Genomic DNA, 24,823 nt, shown 5'->3' with positions numbered 1-24,823 from the left:
ACAAGGTTCTTCAAAAGCACAAAGAGGAAGGAAACTCCATACATAATCAAGGGCACACCCAAGTCAAACACCTGTCCCAGGTGTTTCTTATCGTGAATTACTTCCTACTGAAGCAGTCTTATTAAACAAAACCGATATAGCTCTTGGCAAGAATACACGAGCATTTAAGAGAGACCAGAATTAGGTAGTGGAATCCTGGCCACTACTTTCCTAAGGCAAAGGAACTGTGGGAGGAAAGGAGATATGGATCCCTACACCCCAACTTTGAGTCATTTCCTGTCATCCATGGCAGGCAGATTCTTGATCTTTGCTGGCAGTGGGAACATGCATCTCTAACTTCTGCTGGACAGAACTACCTGGTAGGGAGATTTGCAAGTGAAACATCATAGGGAAGAGAAGGGTAAAGCACTCCTCTTCTACCTACCACCCTCACGCACACACCCTGTGTCTATCTGCTTTGGTGAAGCAGAAGACTGAATTCCCAGATAAACAGCAGCCACTACAGTTCAGTTCTGACTCAATACTGTATGTATTCATTTACATACTGCCTTTCCTCCATCATGAAGCACAAAGCAATGTACATGTGCGGCTCTCGTCCAGGCATTTTAGCACATGCCTTCTCACCATACCTGGGTCCTACAAGCCTTCTTATCACCTTGTCCTACACAGAAAAGGATCAGACTACCGCTAAGGCAAGGTGGGTACCTTTACTTAGGACACCACAGAGTCATTTCTTGGTGCAGCAAATAGTGAGCAAGGAACTTTTGTGAGCTATTTGTATGCACCCACCATATCCACCACACATGCAGGATTGAGGGGGAAAGGGATTGAGGGGGAAAGAATGTTATTGTCAATTGGTTTTTCCATCCTTAGAAAGCCATAGAAGTTTCTGAAAAACATTCCAGATGAGGGGATGGGGTTACCCTTTTGGCAACCCAGAAGAGAACTATTTCCATGCATCCCCTTGCCCCATAAAGTCAGAAGGGTTCCGTCACATTCCAACCCAACTGAAAATAAGAGCCAGGATGGAGCTATACAGACAACAGACTCAGTTCCAGGAAGGATAAGGCTTTGCCCCAAGAGCAATCACAAGTTGACCACTCAGGCTGCCATCTATTTACATGGGAAAAACAGCCGCACACTTTAAGAGAGGAAAACCAAACACTGCTTTTGTGGGGAAGTTTGGGGCAAGAACAAAACCTGCCATGCTAAGCACAAGACAGCTAAGTCCTTATTGATAAAAATCCTGCAGTGCAAAACAAATTTTTCCTAACTTCAGAGATCTTTGCAATATGTTGTATTTGTGCACACACACACGCACAAAACCATTATGATAGGGTTTTTTTTTTTTGTAAATGCTACAGAGTTGACTTATCATTAATTTCCATAACTGAGGATTTACCATTTAATGGGAGAGGGGAGCTGGTGCAAAACTGACAGTCAGAGTTACTCAGAACTGTCCCAGGGATGGATCTGGCTCAGATCCCAACTGTTACAAGTGAGCTCTTGGACCAGCCAAGTTGCAATCCATAAATATGCCAGCAGCTTATCCAGGCGTGATGGGAACACGCTAGAAATACTTCCACCAACCTCATCCTTGGGATTGCTGCCCACCATGAATCAAGCTGGGGCATGGACTGCTACGCTCCCTCAAAAGTGGCCTCTCTCCAACACAGCCAGGGTTTAGCACCCACAAAAAACAAACATCAGACCGATTAGCTCAATTGGGCATTCGGAGCTATTAAAAAATTTATCAACCCGCCATGTTCAAAGCAATGGTCTTCGGGGAACATGAAGGCATGGAAACTTCTGGAAAACACATCCAGCAGAGGCTTGAAACACTGGGCTACAGATGGTCCTTTCACACAGGTAGTTTGACAGACTTTCCCCCCTTCCCATTTCTGAACTACAACATTGGGCAAATCAACACACACCAAACTGACTTTTGCAGAATCAGACCAAACAAGCTTGCCTAGCCCAGCACAGCACTCTCCACTGGGATGAAGCAACAGCCCTCAAGATCTCTGGCTCAGGCTTCCCTTGGTCGTGCTTGCCACCCAACATGCTCTTTGTTCTAAGTGCTCAAGACTGAGTCTTGACTGTGCCGCATGCAAAACATGTGCTCCAGTTCTGCTCTAACACAGGACATATGAACATACGAAGCTGCCTTATACTGAATCAGACCCTCGACCCATCAAAGTCAGTAGTGTCTACTCAGACTGCCCTATGGACATAAACCCAGAAACTATGGCATTTGGGCCCTGCACTGTACTGACTAAGCTAGCTAAGTATTCTGTTACAAATATTTCTTGTCTCACTATCCCAGTTTGTCAACAAATACAATTTTTTTTAAAAACCTAATATTGGAAAAAAAAATACCATGGCTGCAATAGTTGCAGTCCCTAACCTAACTACTTTCTGTGCCAATCAGGGTTGCATATTCAGGTAAGGAATGGTGTTTTCAAAATTTCTTATGTGGTGAAGGGAAAGGGAATCAGGTAGGCCCCACATTCGATCACATGGGATGCGGAATTTAACCAGTTGGCCTGGGTCCCAAGACACCTCTCCTGCTTTGCTACACTATTGATTGGCAGAAGTAAGCTTCTTTGTACTGCTGCCAATCCCCAGTTGGGAGCAGGGTATTCCCCAGTTTGGAAGCCCTCCCCCCACTTCAGGCTTATCAGAAAGCAGGGGTAGACGTAGGGAAATGTCTGCTAGGCACTCTATTATTCCTTATGGAGACTGGTCTCCATAGGGTATAATAGAGAATCAATCTGTGGGTATCTGGGGCTCTGGAGGGGCTGCTTTTTGAGGTAGAGGCACCACATTTTCAGCACAGCATCTGGTGCTTTTTCTCAAAAAACCCTCCAACTTTCCAACCCTAGCCACCAGAATACTTTAGAAATATCAAGTCCTCTCAAAACTCTGTTCTTGTCTCCTAAGAGATTGCTCTTCCAATTAAGAACATGAGACTTTTCCTGGCCACCTGCTCCAAGTTACCTTGGAGCAGGCAACAGTCTACCCAGTTTCCCTTTGTGCCTTGCAAAGCATAGGATGAAGACACAGGCAGACTGTTACATTTTTTCTTTTTAATGAAATTGTTACTTCACTGGTACTTGTAGTCATTGATTACTAAAAAGAAAAACACAAAGCTCAGCAAGAAAGGTCTAAAATAAGAAATAAATGCAGTCTCCTCCCCCTACAAAGATCAGCCAAGAAGCAAATACAATTATCTTAAAATATACAAAGAACTGCAGGTATCACCTTGGGGAAGCAGGTTAGTCTGTTACATGAAAATTATTATTCTACCACTAAGAATTATGGGAAATAAATAATAAGAATTACCAGATTTCTCTTGCAGGCCATACTTGGGCCTCTCATTCCCACCTGTTCCTCGGTTTGTTTCTCTAGTTCTCAAAGCTTTCCCATTTCAAATTCAGTATCTCTTCTCTACGAGTCCTTTTCTTTTCACAGGCACTCCCTTTAAGTACTCTCAGACCCCTTCCATTCTACCTAATAAGGAAAATTACTCTAGCAGATTTCTATTAGCCCACTGCTCACAGGTCTCAACTCCTGAGGCTGCTGGAAGCAACTCCTTTGTCCTGCTGGCAACCAGTCTTGCATTATGAAAGGGCACAAATACTACAGGCTAGCTGGCAAAACCTGACCAGCAACCTTTTGCCTAAGGTGAAGTTAGCCTAAGATTGATCTCTGTGCTTTTTACACGGCTACCTGTGGGGTAAAGTGTTATTTTACCACACACACTTCATCCCTTCATTTAAGTGAAATACACAATCTCTAGGAAGAGGCTGACTGCAGCATGTACAAGGGAAAAAAATAGCTTCCTACATACAATACACAACACATGAATGATTCCATGATTCAACATGTAAATATTCCTCTACTTGATAGTGCATGTGGATTGTTTCCTTGCTAAAAGTCCAACTGTGCAAAAGGGACATTGGTCAGTCCTAGACTCTTTCCTTGTCAGTGTCTCAGCAATAACATGTTTACCCCCAGCTATGTGTTCAGTTTTCATACTAAACTCCTGTATTTTCTAAAGCCAGTGTTGGAGTTTCAAGTGTTAGTGAGGGTTTTGCTGGTAGCCTGTAACCATTGCAAAGATGAGCAATTAGCTAGGAGGGAAAACTCTTGTCAAGTCAAGTCAGCCTTTATTGGCATAAAGAACTCTTGTCCCAATAGATAGTCCCATCTTATTCAGTACCAATATAACCAGCAGTCACTCCTCCTCAACAGAAAATGAAATTGATTTCTTTTCTTATAAGCAACTGAGTGCTTCACTTTTTTGCACTCCTGTGGCAATACAGCATGCTGGTGTCTGAGATATCAGTTGCTACACAGAGGTATTTATGACTGGAGTCTCCACTACTGGTAAAGAAATTAAACCTTCCTTTAACTGGTCAAAAGCAACTTGATACTCTAGGGTCCAAGCATTGTTTTCTTTAGGGCGCGTGGAGAGGACAGGGCAATGGGTCCAAACCTGCATTAACACAATTCCCAGAAATGATTTGATCAGCTTCATGGTGGGGAAGGAATCAGTTTCACCCACCTTGATCCATGTGAGTAGAACATTCTTTCACAGTGCCCCAAATACACAATGTCTGACCTGGCAAACTGGTACATGCTCAATTTCTGAATGGCATTGGCACACACTTTCCTTGAATGGACTACATGCAAATTCATCTGTTTACTAAAAACTGCAATGTCATCTGTGTTAAGCACAGCAAACTCTCCCATTCTATTCGACAGACTGTTTATCAGCCTCTGGAAAAATATTGTGGAACTCCTCCAGAGTCCAAATGGAAGGACCTTGAACTCATAAAGGCAATCAGGTGTGATTGAAATGCAGTTTTGCCCTGGACTCTTCCGCCAAAACCACCTGCTATAATGGCAATCAACTTAACTGACCACAGCATATCAGTCAAGTATCCATTCTAGACATGGTAAGCTTTCTATAATCCACACAAAACCTTCCTAGTTTAGCCACCTGAACAACAGGTGATGCCCAAGAGCTCATGGTAGATTAAATCAATATTAAAAAGCAGGTGTGTCTTTAATGCCTTTCTTCATTAGCACTTAAAACCTTTCCATTAATTCCATTAATGGGAATTAGAGTAATAAATGCATGCCAACAGGGCATTTTTTGAGCAGGAACGCACTTCTGGCTGGCTTGGTGCCTTGGTGTGGCCTAATATGCAAATGAGGTCCTGCTGAGCTCTTTCTACAAAAAGCCCTATGTGAAGCAATAGTGATGTGGGGTGTGTGGCCTAATATGCAATTAAGTTCCTGCTGGGCTTTTTCTACAAAGAAAGCCCTGCATGCCAGTGTTTATACAGCACTTAGTCTGACCGCTTCCCAGACCTGGCCCTGAAAACTGACTTGAACTGATCCAAGACTTAACTGTATTGTGCAAACTCCTTCCAGCCATCCCACAGTGTATTGGTTTAACACATCAACAAGGCTTGGGACATAATCTACTACAGCAGCTATACTTAAGGGGCTAAGGAACCACAAGCCTATCTTGTGAGCACTATTTCCCAACGTGGCACCTGCCCTGTTTTTCATGAAAATGTGGAAGGTTAATGCCCAGTGAAGTTTGCGGCTGACAGTTGGTTTCCAGTCAGCACACAGAGTGGTTCTAATCACTCTATCCCTTCCAGCACTAGAGTTTAACTTGCAGGGTACTCTTAATGTATGGAAGCATTTATCTTTTAATATCCAGCCTAATAACGAGTTCTGGAAAACTTTGCACACTGCTTTGTGTTGTTAAGTCTGACTTGCGAGCCCTTTCCCTCACTCCAGATACCCAATGGCTGGCTAAGCCTATATGCTCAGAATTACCCTAATAATGTATAGTTTATATTATATCATAATGTATGTCTGCTTGATGGAATAGTATACAAGGCATACAGGAGTCACATGGCTCTTTTGGTTGATGATAATTGCAAGTTTGGCACTCTCTGTGAGCCACAGAGTAAGCACCACTGTACTACAGGGTACTCTGCTTCTAGGACTGAATCCTCCCAATTCTTTGCCAAAATCTAGAACCATCTCACCCTTCCAAAAATGAATTCACAAGGCGACTCACCAGTGGAATCCTGTGGACCTTTTTTTTCCTTTTCAAATATTTTTATTTTTTATAGGATACAGAAATAAAAAAGGAGAAAGTAAATGAAGAAACACATACACACACACACAAACACATTCACCCCATCTACAATTTCAAATCAGCTCATACATAACACTAGGAATACATTCAATTATCACAATACATATCAGCCCCAGATTTCTAACATATTAATTTCTTTTAAACAGTTACTCCATTATTATCAAAACTTTCTTCTACCATTACTATTTATCCCCATATTCAACATACTATTTAATTTGAGCAAATTTTCTTTAAAAAAGGACCACCAATAAACTAAAATACATTCATTTATACAAACAAGTATACATGCCAAAATTACATATGTGAATAATGTTATTTCAGAGAGTAATCATAAAATAAGTTTCTGTAAATGCTTTCAAAAAATTGTTGTGTTCATTTTACATTCCCCCTTTACTTACAGTAAGCATAATAATTTTCCCATTTTTTTCAAATTATTTCTTTTATTTATATAGTTAATTTAGCCATAGTCACATATTCCACCAGCTTTGTTTGTTCAGACATTCTTGAAGTGTTCATTCCATCTTATCTGGTAGAATTCCCAGTAGAATAATCTCTGGCTTCATTTCCAAATTGATTTTTAAAATTTTCTGCATCTCTTCATGAATTTCTTTCCAGAACTTTCTTACTTCTTTGCAAATCCACCACATGTGATCAAAAGAGCCTTCCACCTCTTTACATTTCCAACAGGCACCTAAATGATTCTGGTTCATCTTCTTAATGTCTTTAGGAGTTATATATATATAAAAAATACTTTGTACCAATTTTCTCTTAATGTTTGGCAAGCAGTGCATTTAATAGCTCTCGTCTACAAATTTTCCCAATGTTGAAATGTTATTTCTAGTCCTAAATTCTGGGACCAATGCACCATACATTATCTAATTTGTTCTGTTCTGTATCACATTGGAGTAAAAGTTTGTAAATATGTCCCAGCAAGTGATCCTTCTGCTGAGTTATGTTATCAGTCAGTTAAATCTCTCATTCAACCCCTATAGTCATGCATAGGTTCCTCAAGTCTGGAAGTTAGTTGAAGATATACCAGCCATTTAATTTTTTCCCCTCCTATTTTTTGCCACCATTTAATTTCCCCATGAGAATTCAGCATCTCTTTTGGTAAATTATGAAGTCATTAAGTCTTCTCTTGTACTTGTCATAAAATGCATTTATTGGAGACATGAGTGATGAAGTCAATGGATTGATCTTTATTTCTAAAGAGTCACAAATCTTAAATAAACTGTCTCTGATAACATGCTGAACTTTTGAAATGTGTGTTCTTTTTTTAACCCATAAAGCATCATGTATCCCTTCTGTCAGGACTTCCACTTCCAATTTCATAAGTCTGTCATTTGGGTTTTTAATCCAGACAACAATCCCTCCTGTGGACCTTCTTTAGGCAATCATCAACTAAAATAACCTTCATTCCCAGTCCCAGTGGTGAGAGTCTAAATATGATCTCAACATCTCTTTTAAGTGCCACTAAACCTCTCCACTCCACAAGAACATTCCACTAATAGAGATAGGCTGTGGTCATGAGGTGCTTAATACCACAACTCTTCTAAAGATGCTCTGTGGCTTCTGACCGGAAGATCTTCCCCATCTGACAAAATTTCAGATGACACAATATTTTAATTAATGCCTCAGTTACCACAGGATCCTCAGCTGAAGCCAGAATGGCTGCCTGTAGATTCTGAGTGGAAAAAATCCACAATGACTAGTTGAATCACTTCCCTCTGAATAGGCTTTGAACGAGTGACACTGTATCTATATTGCTGTCCTTTGAAAAGCTGTACCAGTGATGGGGAGATAATTTGAAAAGGTGCCTTGCTCCAAACTTTACCCACTCTCCAGCATGTCTTGAAAGACCTACTGGGGCCAACTGGGGCCAGTATAAATTCACTAACAGCCTCTGGTGGAGCCAGCTTGCCCCCAAGAGTACAGCACATGGCAAATCTTAATCTAACCATTAAGTCTCATCCTATACTTCTTAGGCACCAATAACTACTTAAGTAGCCTGTCCCTATACAGTTGCCCCAATCCTACACCCCCGAGATCTTCAGTGACAACCACTTCCTTCTCCCAACCTGATTGTCATGAACAGGTCCAAGAATACTTCCATAGGAACTCCTCCATTTCCCTTCGATTTTTTTGCATCCAGGTTTTCAGAGTCAATATCTGAACTTTCAGTAGCCACTGCTAACTGCAGATCAGTGATCCCCACCATGTTTCTACCTCTGGAAGCACTTTCTCCTCCACAAATGAGCTGCCAATATCAGACAAATCTTCCCCTTCTGGAAAAACACCACTTTCACCTGTGATATGGGTGGTCTATTCTCTGTTTTTATAGCCCTCTCTGCTCCACTCCACTACCTCAGTTTTATGCTGGCTGCCTCTCTCCCAGGCATCTTGAGCTCATCCAGCCCTATATGAAAGAAAAGAAAAAGAAAAAGAAAAGAACAAGTTCTATGCTGATCTACGCAACCTCGTACGGAAAACCCCTACAGAGGACAAGGTGATCATCCTTGGCGACTTCAATGCCAGAGTAGGTAAAGACTCGGAAGCCTGGAAAGGAGTACTTGGCAAACACGGCATTGGCAACTGCAATGACAACGGGCGCCTCCTGCTAGAATTCTGCATGGAGCACCAGCTCACCATCACCAACACTATCTTCCAGCAGAAGAACAGTCTGAAGACAACCTGGATGCACCCACGGTCCAAGCATTGGCACCTTATCGACTACATTCTGGTGCGCCAGAGAGACCTTCGAGATGTCTTACACACCCGAGTAATGCCCAGCGCAGAATGTCATACGGATCATCGTCTTGTACGCTGCAATCTCCGTCTTCACTTTAAACCCACACCCAGGAGAGGAGGTATCCCTCGGAGGAAGTTTCAGGTTGGCAGCCTCCAGTCAGCCGAAGTTAAAGCTGCCTTCCAGGCAAAACTCCAGTCAAGAATTGAGGACCTCAGTTGCCCCACAGACCCTTCTCCAGAAGCACTCTGGGAACACCTAAAAACTACCGTCCTGCAGATCTCTGAAGAAGTCCTCGGGTTCTCCACAAGGAAGAACAAGGACTGGTTTGATGAGAACAATCAAGAGATCCAAGAATTACTGGCAAAAAAGAGATCTGCCTACCAAGCACATCTTGCTCAGCCCTCCTGTCCTGGGAAAAAAGCAACCTTTCGCGCTGCATGTAGCAACCTCCAGCGCAAGCTTCGAGACATTCAGAATGAGTGGTGGACCAAGCTGGCAGAGAGAACCCAGCTGTGTGCAGACACTGGTGATTTAAGAGGGTTCTTCGAAGCCCTGAAGGCAGTATATGGTCCATCATATCAGGCTCAGAGTCCCTTGCATAGTGCAGACGGCCAAGTGCTCCTCACAGACAAGGCATCCATACTGAACCGGTGGTCAGAGTATTTTCAGGTTCTCTTCAGTGCCAACCGCGTAGTTCAAGATTCAGCAATCCACCTCACCCCACTTCAACCGGTGAAAACAGAGTTGGATGAGATCCCCACCCTAGAAGAGACTGTTAAAGCCATCAAGCAACTGAAAAGTGGCAAGGCAGCAGGAGTTGATGGAATTCCACCAGAGATCTGGAAGCATGGGGGCACAGTACTACATAGCTCACTTCACAAAGTACTTGTCACCTGCTGGGAACAAGGCAAATTACCACAGGACTTTCGCGATGCAATCATCATCACCCTATACAAGAACAAAGGGGAAAAGTCAGACTGCTCCAACTACCGGGGGATAACCCTGCTCTCCATCGCAGGCAAAATCCTTGCCAGAATACTCCTGAACAGACTGGTGCCCACCATTGCAGAAGAACTCCTCCCAGAGAGCCAGTGCGGCTTCAGAGCTAACAGGAGCACCACCGACATGGTATTTGTTCTCAGGCAGCTCCAAGAGAAATGCAGGGAACAGAACAAGGCTCTGTATGTGACTTTTGTCGACCTTACCAAAGCTTTCGATACCGTTAGCAGGAAAGGCCTGTGGCAAATCTTGGAACGTTTAGGATGTCCCCCAAGGTTCCTCAGCATGATCATCCAGCTACACGAAGACCAGCGAGGCCAAGTCAGACACTGCAACGACCTCTCGGAGCCCTTCCCAATAGGCACAGGTGTAAAGCAAGGCTGCGTTCTCGCGCCAACTCTCTTTACGATCTTCTTTAGCATGATGCTTCAAAGAGCCGCAGTAGATCTAGATGAGGACGATGGTGTCTACATCCGCTATCGCACCGATGGCAGCCTGTTCAACCTGAGGCGACTAAAGGCACACTCCAAGACAATGGAAAAACTCATCCGAGAGCTACTGTTTGCTGATGATGCTGCACTCGTCTCCCACTCGGTATCAGCTCTGCAGCATATGACGTCCTGCTTTGCAGAGGCTGCCAAGCTATTCGGCCTAGAAGTTAGTCTGAAGAAGACAGAAGTTCTCCACCAGCCTGCACCCCAGGAAGATTATCACCCTCCCTGCATCACTGTGGGTGAATCAGTTCTGAAGACAGTCCAGCAGTTCAGCTACCTGGGGTGCATCATCTCCTCAGATGCCAAGATCGACAAGGAGATTGACAACAGGCTGGCAAAGGCAAACCGTGCATTTGGCCGACTGCACAAAAGAGTGTGGAGCAACAAGCATCTGAAAAAAGGCACAAAGATCAATGTTTACAAAGCGGTTGTGATGACAACCCTCATCTATGGCTCCGAATCGTGGGTTTTATACCGTCATCACCTGCGACTCCTTGAGCGCTTTCATCAGCGCTGCCTTCGCACCATCCTCAACATCCACTGGAGTGACTTTGTGACCAACACTGAAGTCCTCAAGCGGGCAGAGGTTACCAGCATCGAGGCACTGCTGTTGAAGACGCAGCTGCGCTGGGCAGGGCATATTTCTAGGATGGAAAACCACCGCCTTCCCAAGATTGCCCTGTATGGCGAACTCTCCACCGGCCATCGAAATAGAGGGGCACCAAAGAAGAGGTACAAGGACTCCTTGAAGAAATCCCTTAGCACCTGTCACATCAACCATCACCAGTGGTCTGACCTAGCCTCAGATCGCAAAGCATGGAGGCACACCATCCACCAGGCTGTCTCTTCCTTTGAGAACACACGCATAGCTGGTCTTGAGGACAAAAGGAGATTGAGGAAGAATCGCACTGCTACAGGACCAACCCTAAATCAGACTTTTCCCTGCAGCCGCTGTGGCCGGACCTGCCTGTCCCACATTGGTCTTGTCAGCCACCAGCGAGCCTGCAGCAAACGTGGACTATTGCACCCTTCTTAAATCTTCGTTCGCGAAGCCAAGCCGAGAGATAGCCCTCTCTGCTCCACTCCACTACCTCAGTTTTATGCTGGCTGCCTCTCTCCCAGGCATCTTGAGCTCATCCAGCCCTATATGGTCTAGAGGCAGTCTGTCCCAGCTCTCTCTGGTGCTTGTGGTGGGAAGCTGGCAGGGCTAGCCCTGACCTGCATGTGGCTCCTCCATTATTCCACTGACAAGATGACCACAGGGAAAACAACTGTGTCCTGGAGACTTTATATTCTGAAGGTCTACTGTAGCACAATCTCAGAGGACAATATCACATAATAGTCTACCAGACAAACATGCTCTTGGACTTGTAAGCCTCAGAACTGGTCACTGATCACTACGGACTTTTGCACTTGTGATTTTCTGTGAAGCCTGGCATCTTTAAACCTGAGAACAACTGAGGCTTTTTAGACAGGCTTAGAAGCAAATGATGGCAACTTGACCTTATGTGCCAAACTTCCCCACAGTTATAGCAGGTTCTCTCTTTCTGACTAGATGAGCTGGCTAGCAGTGAGCCCTCCCTTCCCTTTAAGTATGGCATCCATCTTTTTGGGGTCCCTTCCCTTCTCTCCCAGATGGGGAGTTCTTACCTTCAGAGTCTTCCCAATTAAGGTTCAGCTGGAATATTGGTTCTGCAGTTTTACCAGATACTCAGAAGGCAGAAATAAAATTGATCCAGTGCAGTTCATTTTCTGATCTTTCCTGCTGCATCACTTTCAGCTCCATCTGATCACTTACTGAACATCTTCCCAGATTAGCCCCCAATTCAAGAAAAGATTTCCCTGAAGGGTTTGGACAGCCCTGTTGGGTCTGGGGAAATAATCAGGCCCCAGTGCCGCTACTTACATTTTGCCTCTTTGAATACTGAATAAGTAACAGATTTTCTCCCTCAGGCATGTTCTGATATACCACATCCAATTCTCCATGGATCATGTGGCATGTCCTTCATAGAAGTACGGAAAGGCCCTGAAGTCCTTAATTTACAGTGTAGGTTAGGCAAACAATCTTTCATCATCAGTTCCACCTTCATTTTTCCACATCAGCGGGTTATACAATTATTTACCCACAAAAGCACAAAGACCATACACAACAGTATTGGGAATAAGTTTTCTTCATAGAAAGCAGCTGCTTCTGCAAAGTGTCCATCCACTGCCATGCCTCAAAGCAATCACATATAGCCCATTTTTCTTCAGTGTTAAGGAAAAGTGAAGGATGAAAAGCTACACAGTCCTCTTAATCTTGCTTAGGGACAGAAATTTCACATTTCCAAATTTGGGCTAATGCCAAACTTCCTCAGATCTTTTTTTTTTTTTTTCAGTGATCGCTTTCTTTGACTCAAACATCTCACCAAATTACTCCATAAAAAAATCCTCTGCTTCCCACTCAAGTGGAGACACAGGGATACACAGGTCAGAAATTCTGCTTCCCCCATTTGTCAAGTGCCTTTGGTGGGGGCAAGCCTCTTCAAAGGGTTCAGTGCGATCTGAGAGGATCTCATTCTCTATTGTTTTCCCCTTTTCAGCAGGGCAGTTCTTTCCTACCTCCACACAGTACTCAGCAAGACAATTTTCTAATACAGCTAAATTGTAGCAAGTTCTAGTGTTCTTGCAAAACTGCACTAGCATGTGCTAGTGCACCATTTTTTTAGCCTTTAGTGCGCAGATTTTTAGCTCAGCACAGGGCAATGAGCTCATGGGCTGGTTCATCCCTCCCACTGGCTCTTCCTCCAGCAGCTGCCTCTTCCCTCCTGCTCCCTCCCCCAGCCTCATTTGTTCCCACTGCAGAAAAGCATCAGGCACTGCAAATGGTTCTCGTCAATAATCAAGACAGGAGAGGCAAAAGCAATGTGAAACAGGGCTTGTGAGACTGCTGTCCCCCTATCACACCAATTGATTCCCCCCCCCCCGCTGCTACATCCTCCATTTGCTGATCAGCTGTAATTCTTGGAGAACGCCAAGCTCCACCTGGAGGTTGGCAACCACAGCTAGAACACACTGTGTTGGTCTTTAAGGTGCTACTTAAAGTACTACTGTGCACTATAAAAATGTTATGGTAATAGTTATTAAAAGGTTATGGTAATAATCTTCCCAAAAACTAATTTATGCAATAGTCAAATCAGGCTCACTCACAACTTTAATGCTAGCAGCTATGTAGGCTAACAAAGTAGAACTTTTGCTCACAGCACACAGTTTAGAGGGAACACTGCTCAGGTCAGATATTTTCACCTTCCCCTTCTCATAAACATGGGAGAAGCACAAAAGTCAAATTAAGTTGGCTAATTATCTGCATTATGGTGCAGAAGGTAGGAATGCAGGTCAGGGATGTCTTTTCAGGAAAAAAAGACCAAGCTCATCTAGATATCTATGCAAGCTCAAGGATCCCAGTTCATGTTTCCTTCATTTCGCCTGTGCCACTAGTTTCTGCTCACCCATCTTCTTCACGGCCTCAAATCTCTTTCCCCTGTGCCTCCCACACCTCAAGTTTCTCTTGCCTCTATTGTAACTCTCATCTCTCTCTTCTTTTTGGGGGGCATTTTTGTATATTTTTGTGTGAGTGCGCACCTGGAAGTCATGGTGACCCCTGGTGACTGACCCCTACCGGGAGGCCTGGAGGATATTCATGGAGGTGGCTGAATAAAGCCTGCCCCTGCTTCTGGCTCTGGTATTCCAAGAAAGTCTCCCATCCAAGTACTTGCCAGAGTCGACCCTGCTTAGCTTCCAAGATCTGAAGAGATCGGGCTTGCCTGGGTTATCCAGGTCAAGGATAACTTTCATCTTCTAAGCCTGATCTCTTTGATTAATTCAAACTGATCAGCATATTGCATCAAGAGAACCTGTAATCCCTTTGCACTTACATATAGGATGTAGAAATAGTTTTATTTGCACTGTTCAGTTAATTCTGCCTTATTGATGTACAAATATTGGGCCATGAGCCTTACTGATGAACAAGTAGTGGGGCCACCAGCTAATTCTGTCCCTACTCTGTAGAACAGTATACAAAATTAAACATGGAAAATTACTAGCCAATACTCAGTGTCTATGAGCCCATTCTTACAAATCCCAAGGCCAACAGTGGAACTTTCTTGTCCTGTTGGATACTGCTCTTCATAATCTATGAAAGGCCCTCCTCCACACCCAGGCAGACGGAGGCTAGCTGGCAAAGCTTGAACTGCAAGCTGCTACCTTCTGGTGAAGGAGGTGAAGGTGGTTTTTGGTACAAATTAAATGTTGCAAAATGGTGATTTTTCTCCCCACACAGATACTTGTGGGGGAAGTCTCATTTTACCACACAGGGTAATTGGACACCCCTCCATGAAGTTTACTCCTGCCCCTGCCCCTGGCTCTGGTATTCCAAGACTGATTCCCATCAAAGCACTTGCCAGAGTCAACCTTGCTTAGCTTCCAAGATCTGATGAGATGAGGCTTGCCTGGGCTATCCGGGTGGGGGAATAACTCATCTTTGGAGCTTGATCTCTTTGATGAGTTCTGACTGATCAGCATATTGCATCAAGAGAACCTGTCATTCCTTTGCACAATTCAAGTGCTACTGCAGCTTGTGCGAATATCTTGCAAAGGACAGAATGTCCTGAGGAATGCTGAATCAGATCACAAAGAAAAGCCTTTCAAAAAGTAATAGTAACTTCTTTCAATAATGGGCAAATTTTAAAACCAGTTCCTCAAAATATGTCTTGCAACTGGGCTTAACTACATAATTTAATCAAAATGAACTCTAATTACTTCACTATATTTATTACCACTATATTGTTACAAGCACTTCAGATGAACTCTGGTACCCAACAGAATCAGTATTAATGATCTGGAATATTATTACCATGACTGAACATAAATATTTGTTAGGGGTGCGGGAGGACAGAACACCTAATAGAGCCCACATAAAGTGGATTGATTTGCTATCTATGGAGAAGAACCAAGATGGTCAACTTTTTCCTATTCTTTAATGAGGCACTCCTCTCTCTTATTTTCTACCAGATTCAGAAAGTCTTTGATCCCAAGAGGTCCTGCTATTAGCCTGCCATGTCTATATGCCACCTTTATTTCTGCATGGGACTCACACATGGGGATTTCATGTACCCTCCAGTCAGACCCTGGGACCATGTTGAGATGATAGTATGTTTTCCTACACAACATCACACCTAACTGAAGAATGACAAAGGGAACACCAGAGTCTGACCCTATTTAATGAAGGGCAGAAGAGATCATGCAGGAGAGCCAGTTTGGTGTAGTGGTTAAGTGTGCGGACTCTTATCTGGGAGAACCGGGTTTGATTCCCCACTCCTCCACTTGCACCTGCTAGCATGGCCTTGGGTCAGCCATAGCTCTGGCATAGGTTGTCCTTGAAAGGGCAGCTGCTGTGAGAGCCCTCTCCAGCCCCACCCACCTCACAGGGTGTCTGTTGTGGGGGAGGAAGGTAACGGAGATTGTGAGCCGTTCTGAGACTCTTCGGAGTGGAGGGCGGGATATAAATCCAATCCAATATCATAACCTAGCACAGGCATGTCTAAGTTCGCTGCTTAGACTCTTGTATACTGGAAGGACAAAAAGTTTAACAAAAGCCAGCTTATTTTAAGAATAGAACTAATATGGAGACCTTGTGTGACATATCAGACCCACCTCTTCTGGACAGAGTCTTCCCTCAAAGCTATTTGATTGGCTGCTGCCAGGCCCATTCTGCGGATTGCAGGTACCCTCCAAAGTTATGCAAATAGATGCAATCAGCAATCAAAAGCCACTAGTTCCAGGAGACTGCTCCATCCTCATTCTAGCATACAAATGCGCTCCCAAGACAGCACAACCAATACTACCCAGTGGCAGGAAAAAATGCAATTACTCCACAGTTTCTAGGCTGAAGTGCTACACACAAATACAAATCAGTAGCTCAAAGACTTACTTGCAAGTCAACATGCACTGGAATAGGATGCAAGCTATTTGTGTGACTCTGGCCTGTGCTAACATATAAGACATTTCAAAAAGAACATGGGCAAGAGAACAAATTTATCCAACAATTGGGTTCAAGGAAGCTTCTTGTCCCATGCACAAAACATAAGAGAACATAATTCAAAGCAGTCTTGGCTAGGGATGGGAAGTCCAACCACAACAGAAGTACTATTGCATGGAAGAAGACAAAAGAAGAGCGATGTTGGGTAAATGGGGCTTCCTGGCATGACAGTCACTTCCCTGCTTGAAATAAAGTCTACACTCACACCAGCTGTTGTATGATTGGAGGAAAGCTCAACTAGAGAATCCACATTATTCAAGGCAACAGAGGCTCAGTCAGTTACTTATCCTTGGTTGGAAAACTGCATGGATAGAACAAAGTAGGACCATTGTCCCTCATCCCTGAACAGGGAGTTATTTGGGGTTGTGGGATTGTATGAAAGGGATCCAAAGCAGTTAGGGTTGGAATGCTGCAAGCAGTGGGGTCTGCCCACAGATAATACTGCAGTGTAGACACAACAGCTACAAAGACAATCCAGAGAATCTTTTCCTGGCTGCTTAATAAAAGGCTTCTGTCATGGTCACCAGGTTGCAAACCAGCTCCCTTTATAAGGCCAAAGAACAAAATGTGACAAAAAAAAATCAAAGGCTTACTTACATTTTGTATTTAGCATTTTCTTTGACTTAAATTCTTTTATTGACAATATTTTTAAGAGTTCCTTTTCTGATAAGATGAAACTAAGATGAGCCCACCAGCGGGGAGGGCAGAATAAAATCAGCAAAATAACTTAAAATACACTAGTCCCTCTTATGGTTCCTTTGTTGAGAACCATTATTTTGTAGGCTATACAATTGCTAAATAACTGTAGTGTTAGGTCCACTAGGAAACAACCTCTACAAACTTAAAAGTGCCAGCCATGCCTATACTTTTGAGTGTTTCAACTTAAAAGCACTAGCCATGCCCATACAATATCCATACAAGAATACCCTACCACTCAGTGGATACTGAGGGACAGCAGAGTAAGCTCATGGCTGAAAGGGTCTTGCCAGCTCACTCTTAACAGCTACGTTAAGCCACTGAGCTGTAATACCCAGACTTCCGATGGGAGTGAGGAGGAGGAAACTAGCGAGGTATAGTAGGTCATGTGTTAAGACACAGAGGGCATACACACTATATTGGATATCACAATAACATTTCATCTCATCCACACAGGAAAATCCAGTCGTGAATGAATGCTGTGGTGCAAGAAGAGTGTGCTACCCAATGAAGTGTGGATGCAGTCAAGGTTGTGTGTGGGGGGGCGGGCAGGCTGCAGGATTCAATCCCCGCTCAGCCATGGAACACCTTGGGTATACCCTGGACCAGTCACTCTCTCAGCCTAACATGCCTCACAGGTCCTCTGTGAGGATTCAGCGGAGGAGAGGAGAACATGTGAACCTCTCTAAGCTCCTTGGACGAAGGAAGGGATTAACAGACAAAGGTGGAAACTTTGAAACTGATCTCTTTAGTGAGGAAAAGGGCTCCAAAGGCAGGATCGCCACTGTCAACTATCTGGACCTTACCAGAAAGAACCACTTCTAACTTCCAACCTGGCAACTAAAATTTTCAAATGCACCACATTTCCTTCACTTAACAGCAAACTTGCAAATTCGGGTGACTAGACCTTGACAAAATCCAGTAGCAATCGACACACATAACAACTGGGAGTTCACCGTTTATAAACAGTACGTGCAACAAAAGACAGCACCATGAGTGTTTGCAGCCAAAACAATGACCCTGGGATTCTCAGAGAGAACGCTACCAACCAATGGTAATTCACTAATTAGAGAATGACCCTACTGTAACTGGAGACTTTGTGGTTCAATATGCCAAGGGGCATTCAGAATGTCAACTGACCATCTCAGCTGTTTCCATCTAGTTTCCAGAGGGGGGGTGGCGGTGTGGTGTGTTGGTCTAGGCAGCTGCTCACAGTGGCAACCTCTGGCACATGCCAAGGCATTTTAGCACCTCATCCTAACAACTCCAACACTTATAGGGAGACCAACATCACAGGTCGACTACTCAGGGGGAAGAATATGCTACACAGGACAGCCTGGTTGAAGTCCCTGCATTGTCTCTATTACTGCAACATTTCCTAACTCACTGTAGCCATTCAAGCATTTTGGTTCCTTTCTTTCACACCTGGCAAAGAGGAATGGCCACATTCCCACTCTGAGAAACTGAAGCAGGCAAGCAAACCAAGAGGAGGTGGTCTGACATCAAGGTGGTCTAAAGGCTGACATCAATACATGCAGATCACCCACAGAATCCATTGGCTAAGAGAAGTGGCACAGGGAAAGGGGCGAACCGCAGTGGCTGAGCACATGGGCTTTGCATGCCCCAAATGGCACGTCCAACCCACAATGAAAGGATATGAGGTGGCACAGTTAGGAGAACAAACATTAGTGGTGTACATCAGTGGCCTGTCTCAGTAGAAAGCAGCTTCATTTTCAACACATTTACAGGAAAATTGGAAGGCAAATGTATAACGCAGTAAGATACTGCAGAGAGCTATTCAGCAACAAAACCTGACTGGGATGTATTGAGCATATCCCTAACTGCTAAGCAGCCACCAAAAGAGCCAGTCTGAATGAACTTTCGTCCCTCTAGCTTGGTTTATAAAAAGTAAATGGTTCAAGTGCAAGAAAACGGGGCCAAGACTTTGGGGGCTCTGCTAATTACAAAGCCAATTCATATTTTCCTTCAGCTGACATTTTCACGGAATACTTTAAATGAACGTGGTTGGAAATGTGTGCCTCCTTAATTTAATTTTTAATTGGACAGACCACATTATTGTGAAACTCTTACCAAACCATTAGTTCAATACTTCTGTAAGTATGATGTTAATTTTAGATTCCTCTATTTTGCCAGGAAAAATTGGGAATAGTGTGTTCTGGTGCCCTGGATGCAACTGCTGTTTTCCTGGAAAATTTCCAGCTGTAAAGGGGGTAGGAGTGGGTGAGAAACTGTTTTGTTCATGCCATTTCTTTCTGAACTGCTGGCCTTTGCCCTACATAAGTTTCTTTGCCAAAACTTTTACAGGTGGTGCCTGGAAGATATTCATCACTTTGAAGACAAAAGGACAGCAGAGACAGAATGGAAATTGGTGTTAGAGAATGTCCTCAAAATCACAGCCAACTCATGATGACTCCGTAAGGTTTTCAAGGCAAAAGACAGCCAAAGGTGGTTTGCCATTGCCTGCCTCTGCACAGTGATCTTGGACTTCTTTGGTGGTGTCTCTTCCAAATACTAACCAGGACCTATCGTATTTTGCTTCTGAGACTGGACCAGCCGGCACCAGAGAAACCAGGACAGCCTAATGCACAGAGAGTTTACAGGGCACTGTTAATTCTATATTGCACATTTGAGATTTTAAACATTTTGAAGAAACAGGACCATCCAAATATAGCCGCCCTGAGCCACTTCGGTGGGAAGGGCGGGATATAAATCGAAAATAAACTAAACTAAGTCTTGTAATGTAGCTTGACACACTATATTGTTAGATACAGCCTGCCTCCCTCCAAGCTCCTTACAAGCAGCACATTTTTCACACGGGTGCTTGCAAAAAAGACGTTTTGAAAAAAAGAGTACACTCATCATTTTGCATATAGTTCAGCAACAAAGCCAGATCTGCTGCCAAGTCAGGAGCCACTGCCAACTCCAGCAGCCTGATCAACTCATGTGCATTTCCAAAATACATTAAAGGGCATCAAGAAGCGTAAAGTGCAAGCTCCTATTTGGCAGTGTTCTGTGGTCTGTGGCTGCCCTTCCATCAAAAATGGCTGCGATGATGTTGCCTGTTTGGACATCCATTGTGCATCTTCAGCCATTTCCAGAACTCAAGTTGGAAACTACAATTCTAGAATCAGTCATAAAACATAATAAGCAACCTCTGCCTCTTCACACAGAGAAGAATTAAGATCCATATTACATTACTCATGAGGTAAATCCAGCTACCATGGAAAGCACCACAACACCCACCTGCAACATCAACAGCCAACTGCCTGGCCTATTATTTGAGTTATACAGCTAAAAAAGTTGCTTACAAGAATATTATGTATAGTTTTAGCTTGCCCGTTATGATGCTCAGGGCTCTTATATGCCTCACAATTTTCTCTGAGAGCAAGAGGAAAACAAAACACCTGTACCACCACTGCATCTCTCAAAACGGGTTCACCAGGCAATGAGCGATGAGTGTCATGTATGTTTGGGGGCACCAGAGATACAACATCATGCAGAGGATTCTCCTGTCACCTCAGAGACAACATTTTTCTGCAGTTAGTCATCAAATGAGACACCAGCTGGTTTCTACAAGCACAATTGAAACCAACTCTTAATACACCCAAACATTTAAAAATGCATGTCATTCAACAACTGGCCCAATTCCAGTCTCTCCAGGCTTTGTGTCAAATTCAGCTTGCTCTGTTTCCCCCCACATGTGGTGCCATATGTGTGGGTAAATATTAACCTGAGATGAAGTGTACCATTTTCTGCAACATCAAAATGAGTTCAAGTGCAGTACTGTATAGGCCCCAATGACCAGCACGGCTTCTGCAATAAGAGTTTCTGGTCAACTTCAGTCACAGCCTCCCAGTAGCCTAGTAGGCAGAGAAGAGCCCTTTTAAAGGCCAGTTCTCACATATATGTGCATCATTTGATTAGTTGCTGCTGACTGTGTGAATCAGCTTCTTTGACAAGTATTGTGTTCGACATGATGCAATAGGAAAGTTCCATCTGTGGCATATGATCTGCAGAGGCCCCTGGCATGTGTACATCTGTGCCATGACGCTACAGTCATCAAACAGCGAACATGCATGATCCACCCATAAGAGAAACAGATACCAAAATTAATTGCATCCAGCTGAAACCCTGACCCAGAATTTGCTATCTGTACACTGAGGAACACCAAAAGCAATTAAGTCCATTAAATGGGAGCTGAAATTTGCAGCTTGACTCTCAGAAGTTAATCCCATCAAACTCAGTCTCAGTGACTCCCTGAGCAAGCATCCTTAAAAGCCCAATTTTAGAAGAAGAATCCAATAGAAGATTTCCTGAAGAAAAGACAAACAGGCTTCGGTTTATTTTACTCTGAAGTGTGAAATTTACATGGATGGCATTCTAATCCAGATCTATTTTTGTTGCAATCCTTTTAAAAGTAACAGTTCAGCTCCACTCCAGGAATGATCCAGGCATGCATTCTCCAGAACCTTGGACAGGATTCCATGACAGACAACTTGATACTGAAAGATGCCTAGAAGTTTGACGACCACCGTTGCTGGTGGAGAGATGTCTGATTAAGTACCAACTTTCCCAAAAAGAAAGGGGCCCCCTTTTTTTTGCTTCCTCATCCCAATAGTCTTTGCTGCATCTTAAGATCTTGATTTGTTGTAGCCAGACACCACCTATGCAGGTCTGAAAGGCATTTAGTATTCCATCGTAAAGACTTTTCAAACTGCAGACCCTTCCCCCTTACCATTTTGTACAAAACACCTCACTTGCTGAAGAGTTCTGAGCTTGGGTGGCCTTATTTAAAACATTTTCTGTAACAATTGCTTTACAGTAAGTGGACTATGGCTTGTGACTGCCACTTTTATAATGTGTGTGGGGGATGAAGCAAGGGGGCATTAAGTTATAAGGCTGCTAGATGTGCTTTCATCAGCAAACACTGAGTTCTTGGATTTCAAGCCCTGTAAAAGCCACGGGGGACTCCAGATGCTCACCTATAGACACAAAACACACCTGCTTCTAACATCTTCCGACTGATTTTTTGCCCTATTAATTTTAATTTTGAAGCATCATATACGTATATGCTGTACTTTCAAATCCCTTCTATGTGTACACCTTATGCATGCCAGAGAATCCTATCTATCTTCTATATTCTTAGAAATATTACTTGAGCAATCCTAGGCAGAGCTACACTCTAAGCATATCAACTTCAGTGGACTAACTCTGTTTAGGATTGCCCTGCTAGGCTGTTGGGGCTAACTTGAAAAAGAGCACACATGAGCCTGCCTTATACTAAAACCCAGTCCTTCAGCCCATCAAAGTCAGTACTGTCTGCTCAGACTGGCAGCAGGTCTCCAGGATTTCAGGCACAGCTCTTGCAAATCACCTACTACTTGATCCTTTCAACTGGAGAGGAGATGCCAAGGCCTGAACCTGGGAGTTTCTGCATGCCAAACAGCTGATCTACTACTGAGCTGCAGCCCATCCCCTAACCCAGCAGCCCAGCTTTAAGGATAATGGCTGAAGCCAAATCTTCTCCCAGGTGCTTTGGCTATAACCTGCAAATGTTAAGGAATAATTATGCATCTCTGTTGTTTTGACCCCAAATTCCCCTTTGACTTTTATTTTTCTCTTGTGCATATTTCTTTTTCTACTATTTTCTTGTGAAATGTATGCACTTAAAATTATCCAACAGACAATAAATCCAGCATGGCATACACATCAATGATGGACCAGTACATGTTTGCATATGGCTGCATAAGAACATAAGAGAAGCCATGTTGGATCAGGTCAATGGCCCATCCAGTCCAACACTCTATGTCACACAGTGGCCAACCCCCCCCTTCAAAAAAAACCCTCAAGTGCCATCAAGAGGTCCACCAGTGGGGCTATAAGCCCTTCCACTGTGCCCGCCCCCCCAAGCACCAGAATACAGAGCATCACTGCCCCAGACAGAGAGTTCCAACAATATGCTGTGGCTAATAGCCACTGATGGACCTCTGCTCCATATGCTGCCATACACAACACTGATTTACCCACAAATGTGAGCAAAAACCAGAGATCCTATTAATGCAACCACTAATATAAAACATAAACACAACCAAGGAATCTTCCTTCATCCCTTTGAAATTGTAGTGAATGCAGTGCCATTTAGCTCCAAATCTCTTCTAGACAGGGAGAAAACTCTGAACTACTGCTAGTTAATGCCAACAAAAGAAAGAGTAGCCGCTGTTTTAGAAGATACTACAGCATCTAAACTCCATGTAGGAGTCTGTACCCGATTGTTAAAACTAACACCCTATTTGTCAGAATATCTCCTATTAGCCACACAAACCCGCATATGGATGTGGATTTTTTCAATGGTCGTATTAAAAGGAGGAAAAAACCCAAAGAAACCTATCAATTACCCAACTATTTAATATTTCCTCTTAAAAAAAAAAAAAGGCCAGCTAATTACGTTGCCCAAGAAGAGCCCCAGTCCATCTCCTACACCCGAGGAGCCCTGCCGTGTAATTAAGGGAAGGATCCTGGCAAGCAGGAAGGCAAAGTCACCCTACAAGGGATCGGCCTCCTCCTGCCTGTTTTCGTAAAGAATCTGTTTACAAGCCAAGTCTCCCCAGTTCACAAGGGACAAAAGGCATTCCAGCATCCATTGTCCAATCACCCAAGCAAACCGGGCCAGAGAGAGGGACGGAATGACGGAGGAGGACGGGGGGGGGGGGCGAGAGGCTCGGCGGCGGCGGCAGCAACAGGGAAGGCGGCCAGGTGGAGGAAACTTGGGAGCGAAGAACAGCAGCGCTCGAAAAAGTCGCCGCCTCCACCGCCCGCTGGCAGGCTGACGAGTTCCACGGGACTAGTTGCCCCAGTGAGCCCCCAATCCCCCCTTTCAGGACCTCCAACGCTGCACGGAGAGGCGCGGGGTTCATTCGCGAGGAAGCGCAGGCAGGCAAGCAGGGAGGAGGTGCAGGGAGCCAGCCCAGGGACGCCGCGGGGGGCCACTTACCGAGGCTGAGCAGGGCGAGCTCGGAGGCGACGGCGCTGACCATCTTGCCGGCCGCCGGAGGGCTCAGCAGGGCGGAGGGAGCGACTCACCTGCCCGCCACTTGGCCCCCGGCGCAGCCCACCATGCCCGTCTCGGCCCCGCCGGCCGAGAAATCGCCGCTGCTCCTGCAGAGAGGGGGCGGCCGAGAGAGATGCTGGCGGGAGGGAAGGAGGGAGTGCGGCTCCCACCACCTGCGTCCTGCTGGCGCACGGGACGGCAGAGTAGCGCGCCGAGCCAGACGCCGCGGGTCGGAGGGCACAGCCGGGCAGTAGCGCCGCTCCTCGCTCTGCGCCGGCCTGTTTCAAGGTGCGCTCCGGAGCGCGGAGTGGCCGAGCCGCGCCTCCTCCCTCCCTGCCACGCCCCCCCTGGCGGGTTGGCTCAGGCGCCGCCAGGCTGGGGCATGAGAGGAGCCGAGCCGGCTCGGCGATGCGGGAGGCCACCGCTAGGCGGCGCCCAGGGCCGCGTGAAGACTCACCTGCTTGCCGAGAAGAGCAGCTCGGCCGCGGTTCGCCGGTTGCAAGGATCGGCGGATCTCAGGAGGCCGCAAACAACTTTCTTTCCTCGGTCC

The 24,823-nt window shown here is 44.8% G+C and overlaps 1 protein-coding gene across 1 annotated transcript in view; it reads right to left on the bottom strand.

Moving 5' to 3' along the window:
* Positions 1-24,581, bottom strand: part of TGFA (transforming growth factor alpha) — a 54,101-nt gene extending 29,520 nt beyond the window's left edge. Inside the window, exon 1 of the mRNA XM_060250926.1 lies at positions 24,217-24,581. Coding sequence (XP_060106909.1) covers positions 24,217-24,259 — 43 coding nt within the window. The 5' untranslated portion in view covers positions 24,260-24,581. The remainder of the gene's footprint in view (positions 1-24,216) is intronic.
* Positions 24,582-24,823: the final 242 nt, after the last annotated feature.

Source organism: Heteronotia binoei, chromosome 12 (assembly GCF_032191835.1).
Source record: "Heteronotia binoei isolate CCM8104 ecotype False Entrance Well chromosome 12, APGP_CSIRO_Hbin_v1, whole genome shotgun sequence".
In the NCBI taxonomy this organism is placed as follows: domain Eukaryota; kingdom Metazoa; phylum Chordata; class Lepidosauria; order Squamata; family Gekkonidae; genus Heteronotia; species Heteronotia binoei.
The sequence above is the reverse complement of the archived record's forward strand: the minus strand, read 5'-3'. Positions and strand labels throughout refer to the sequence as shown.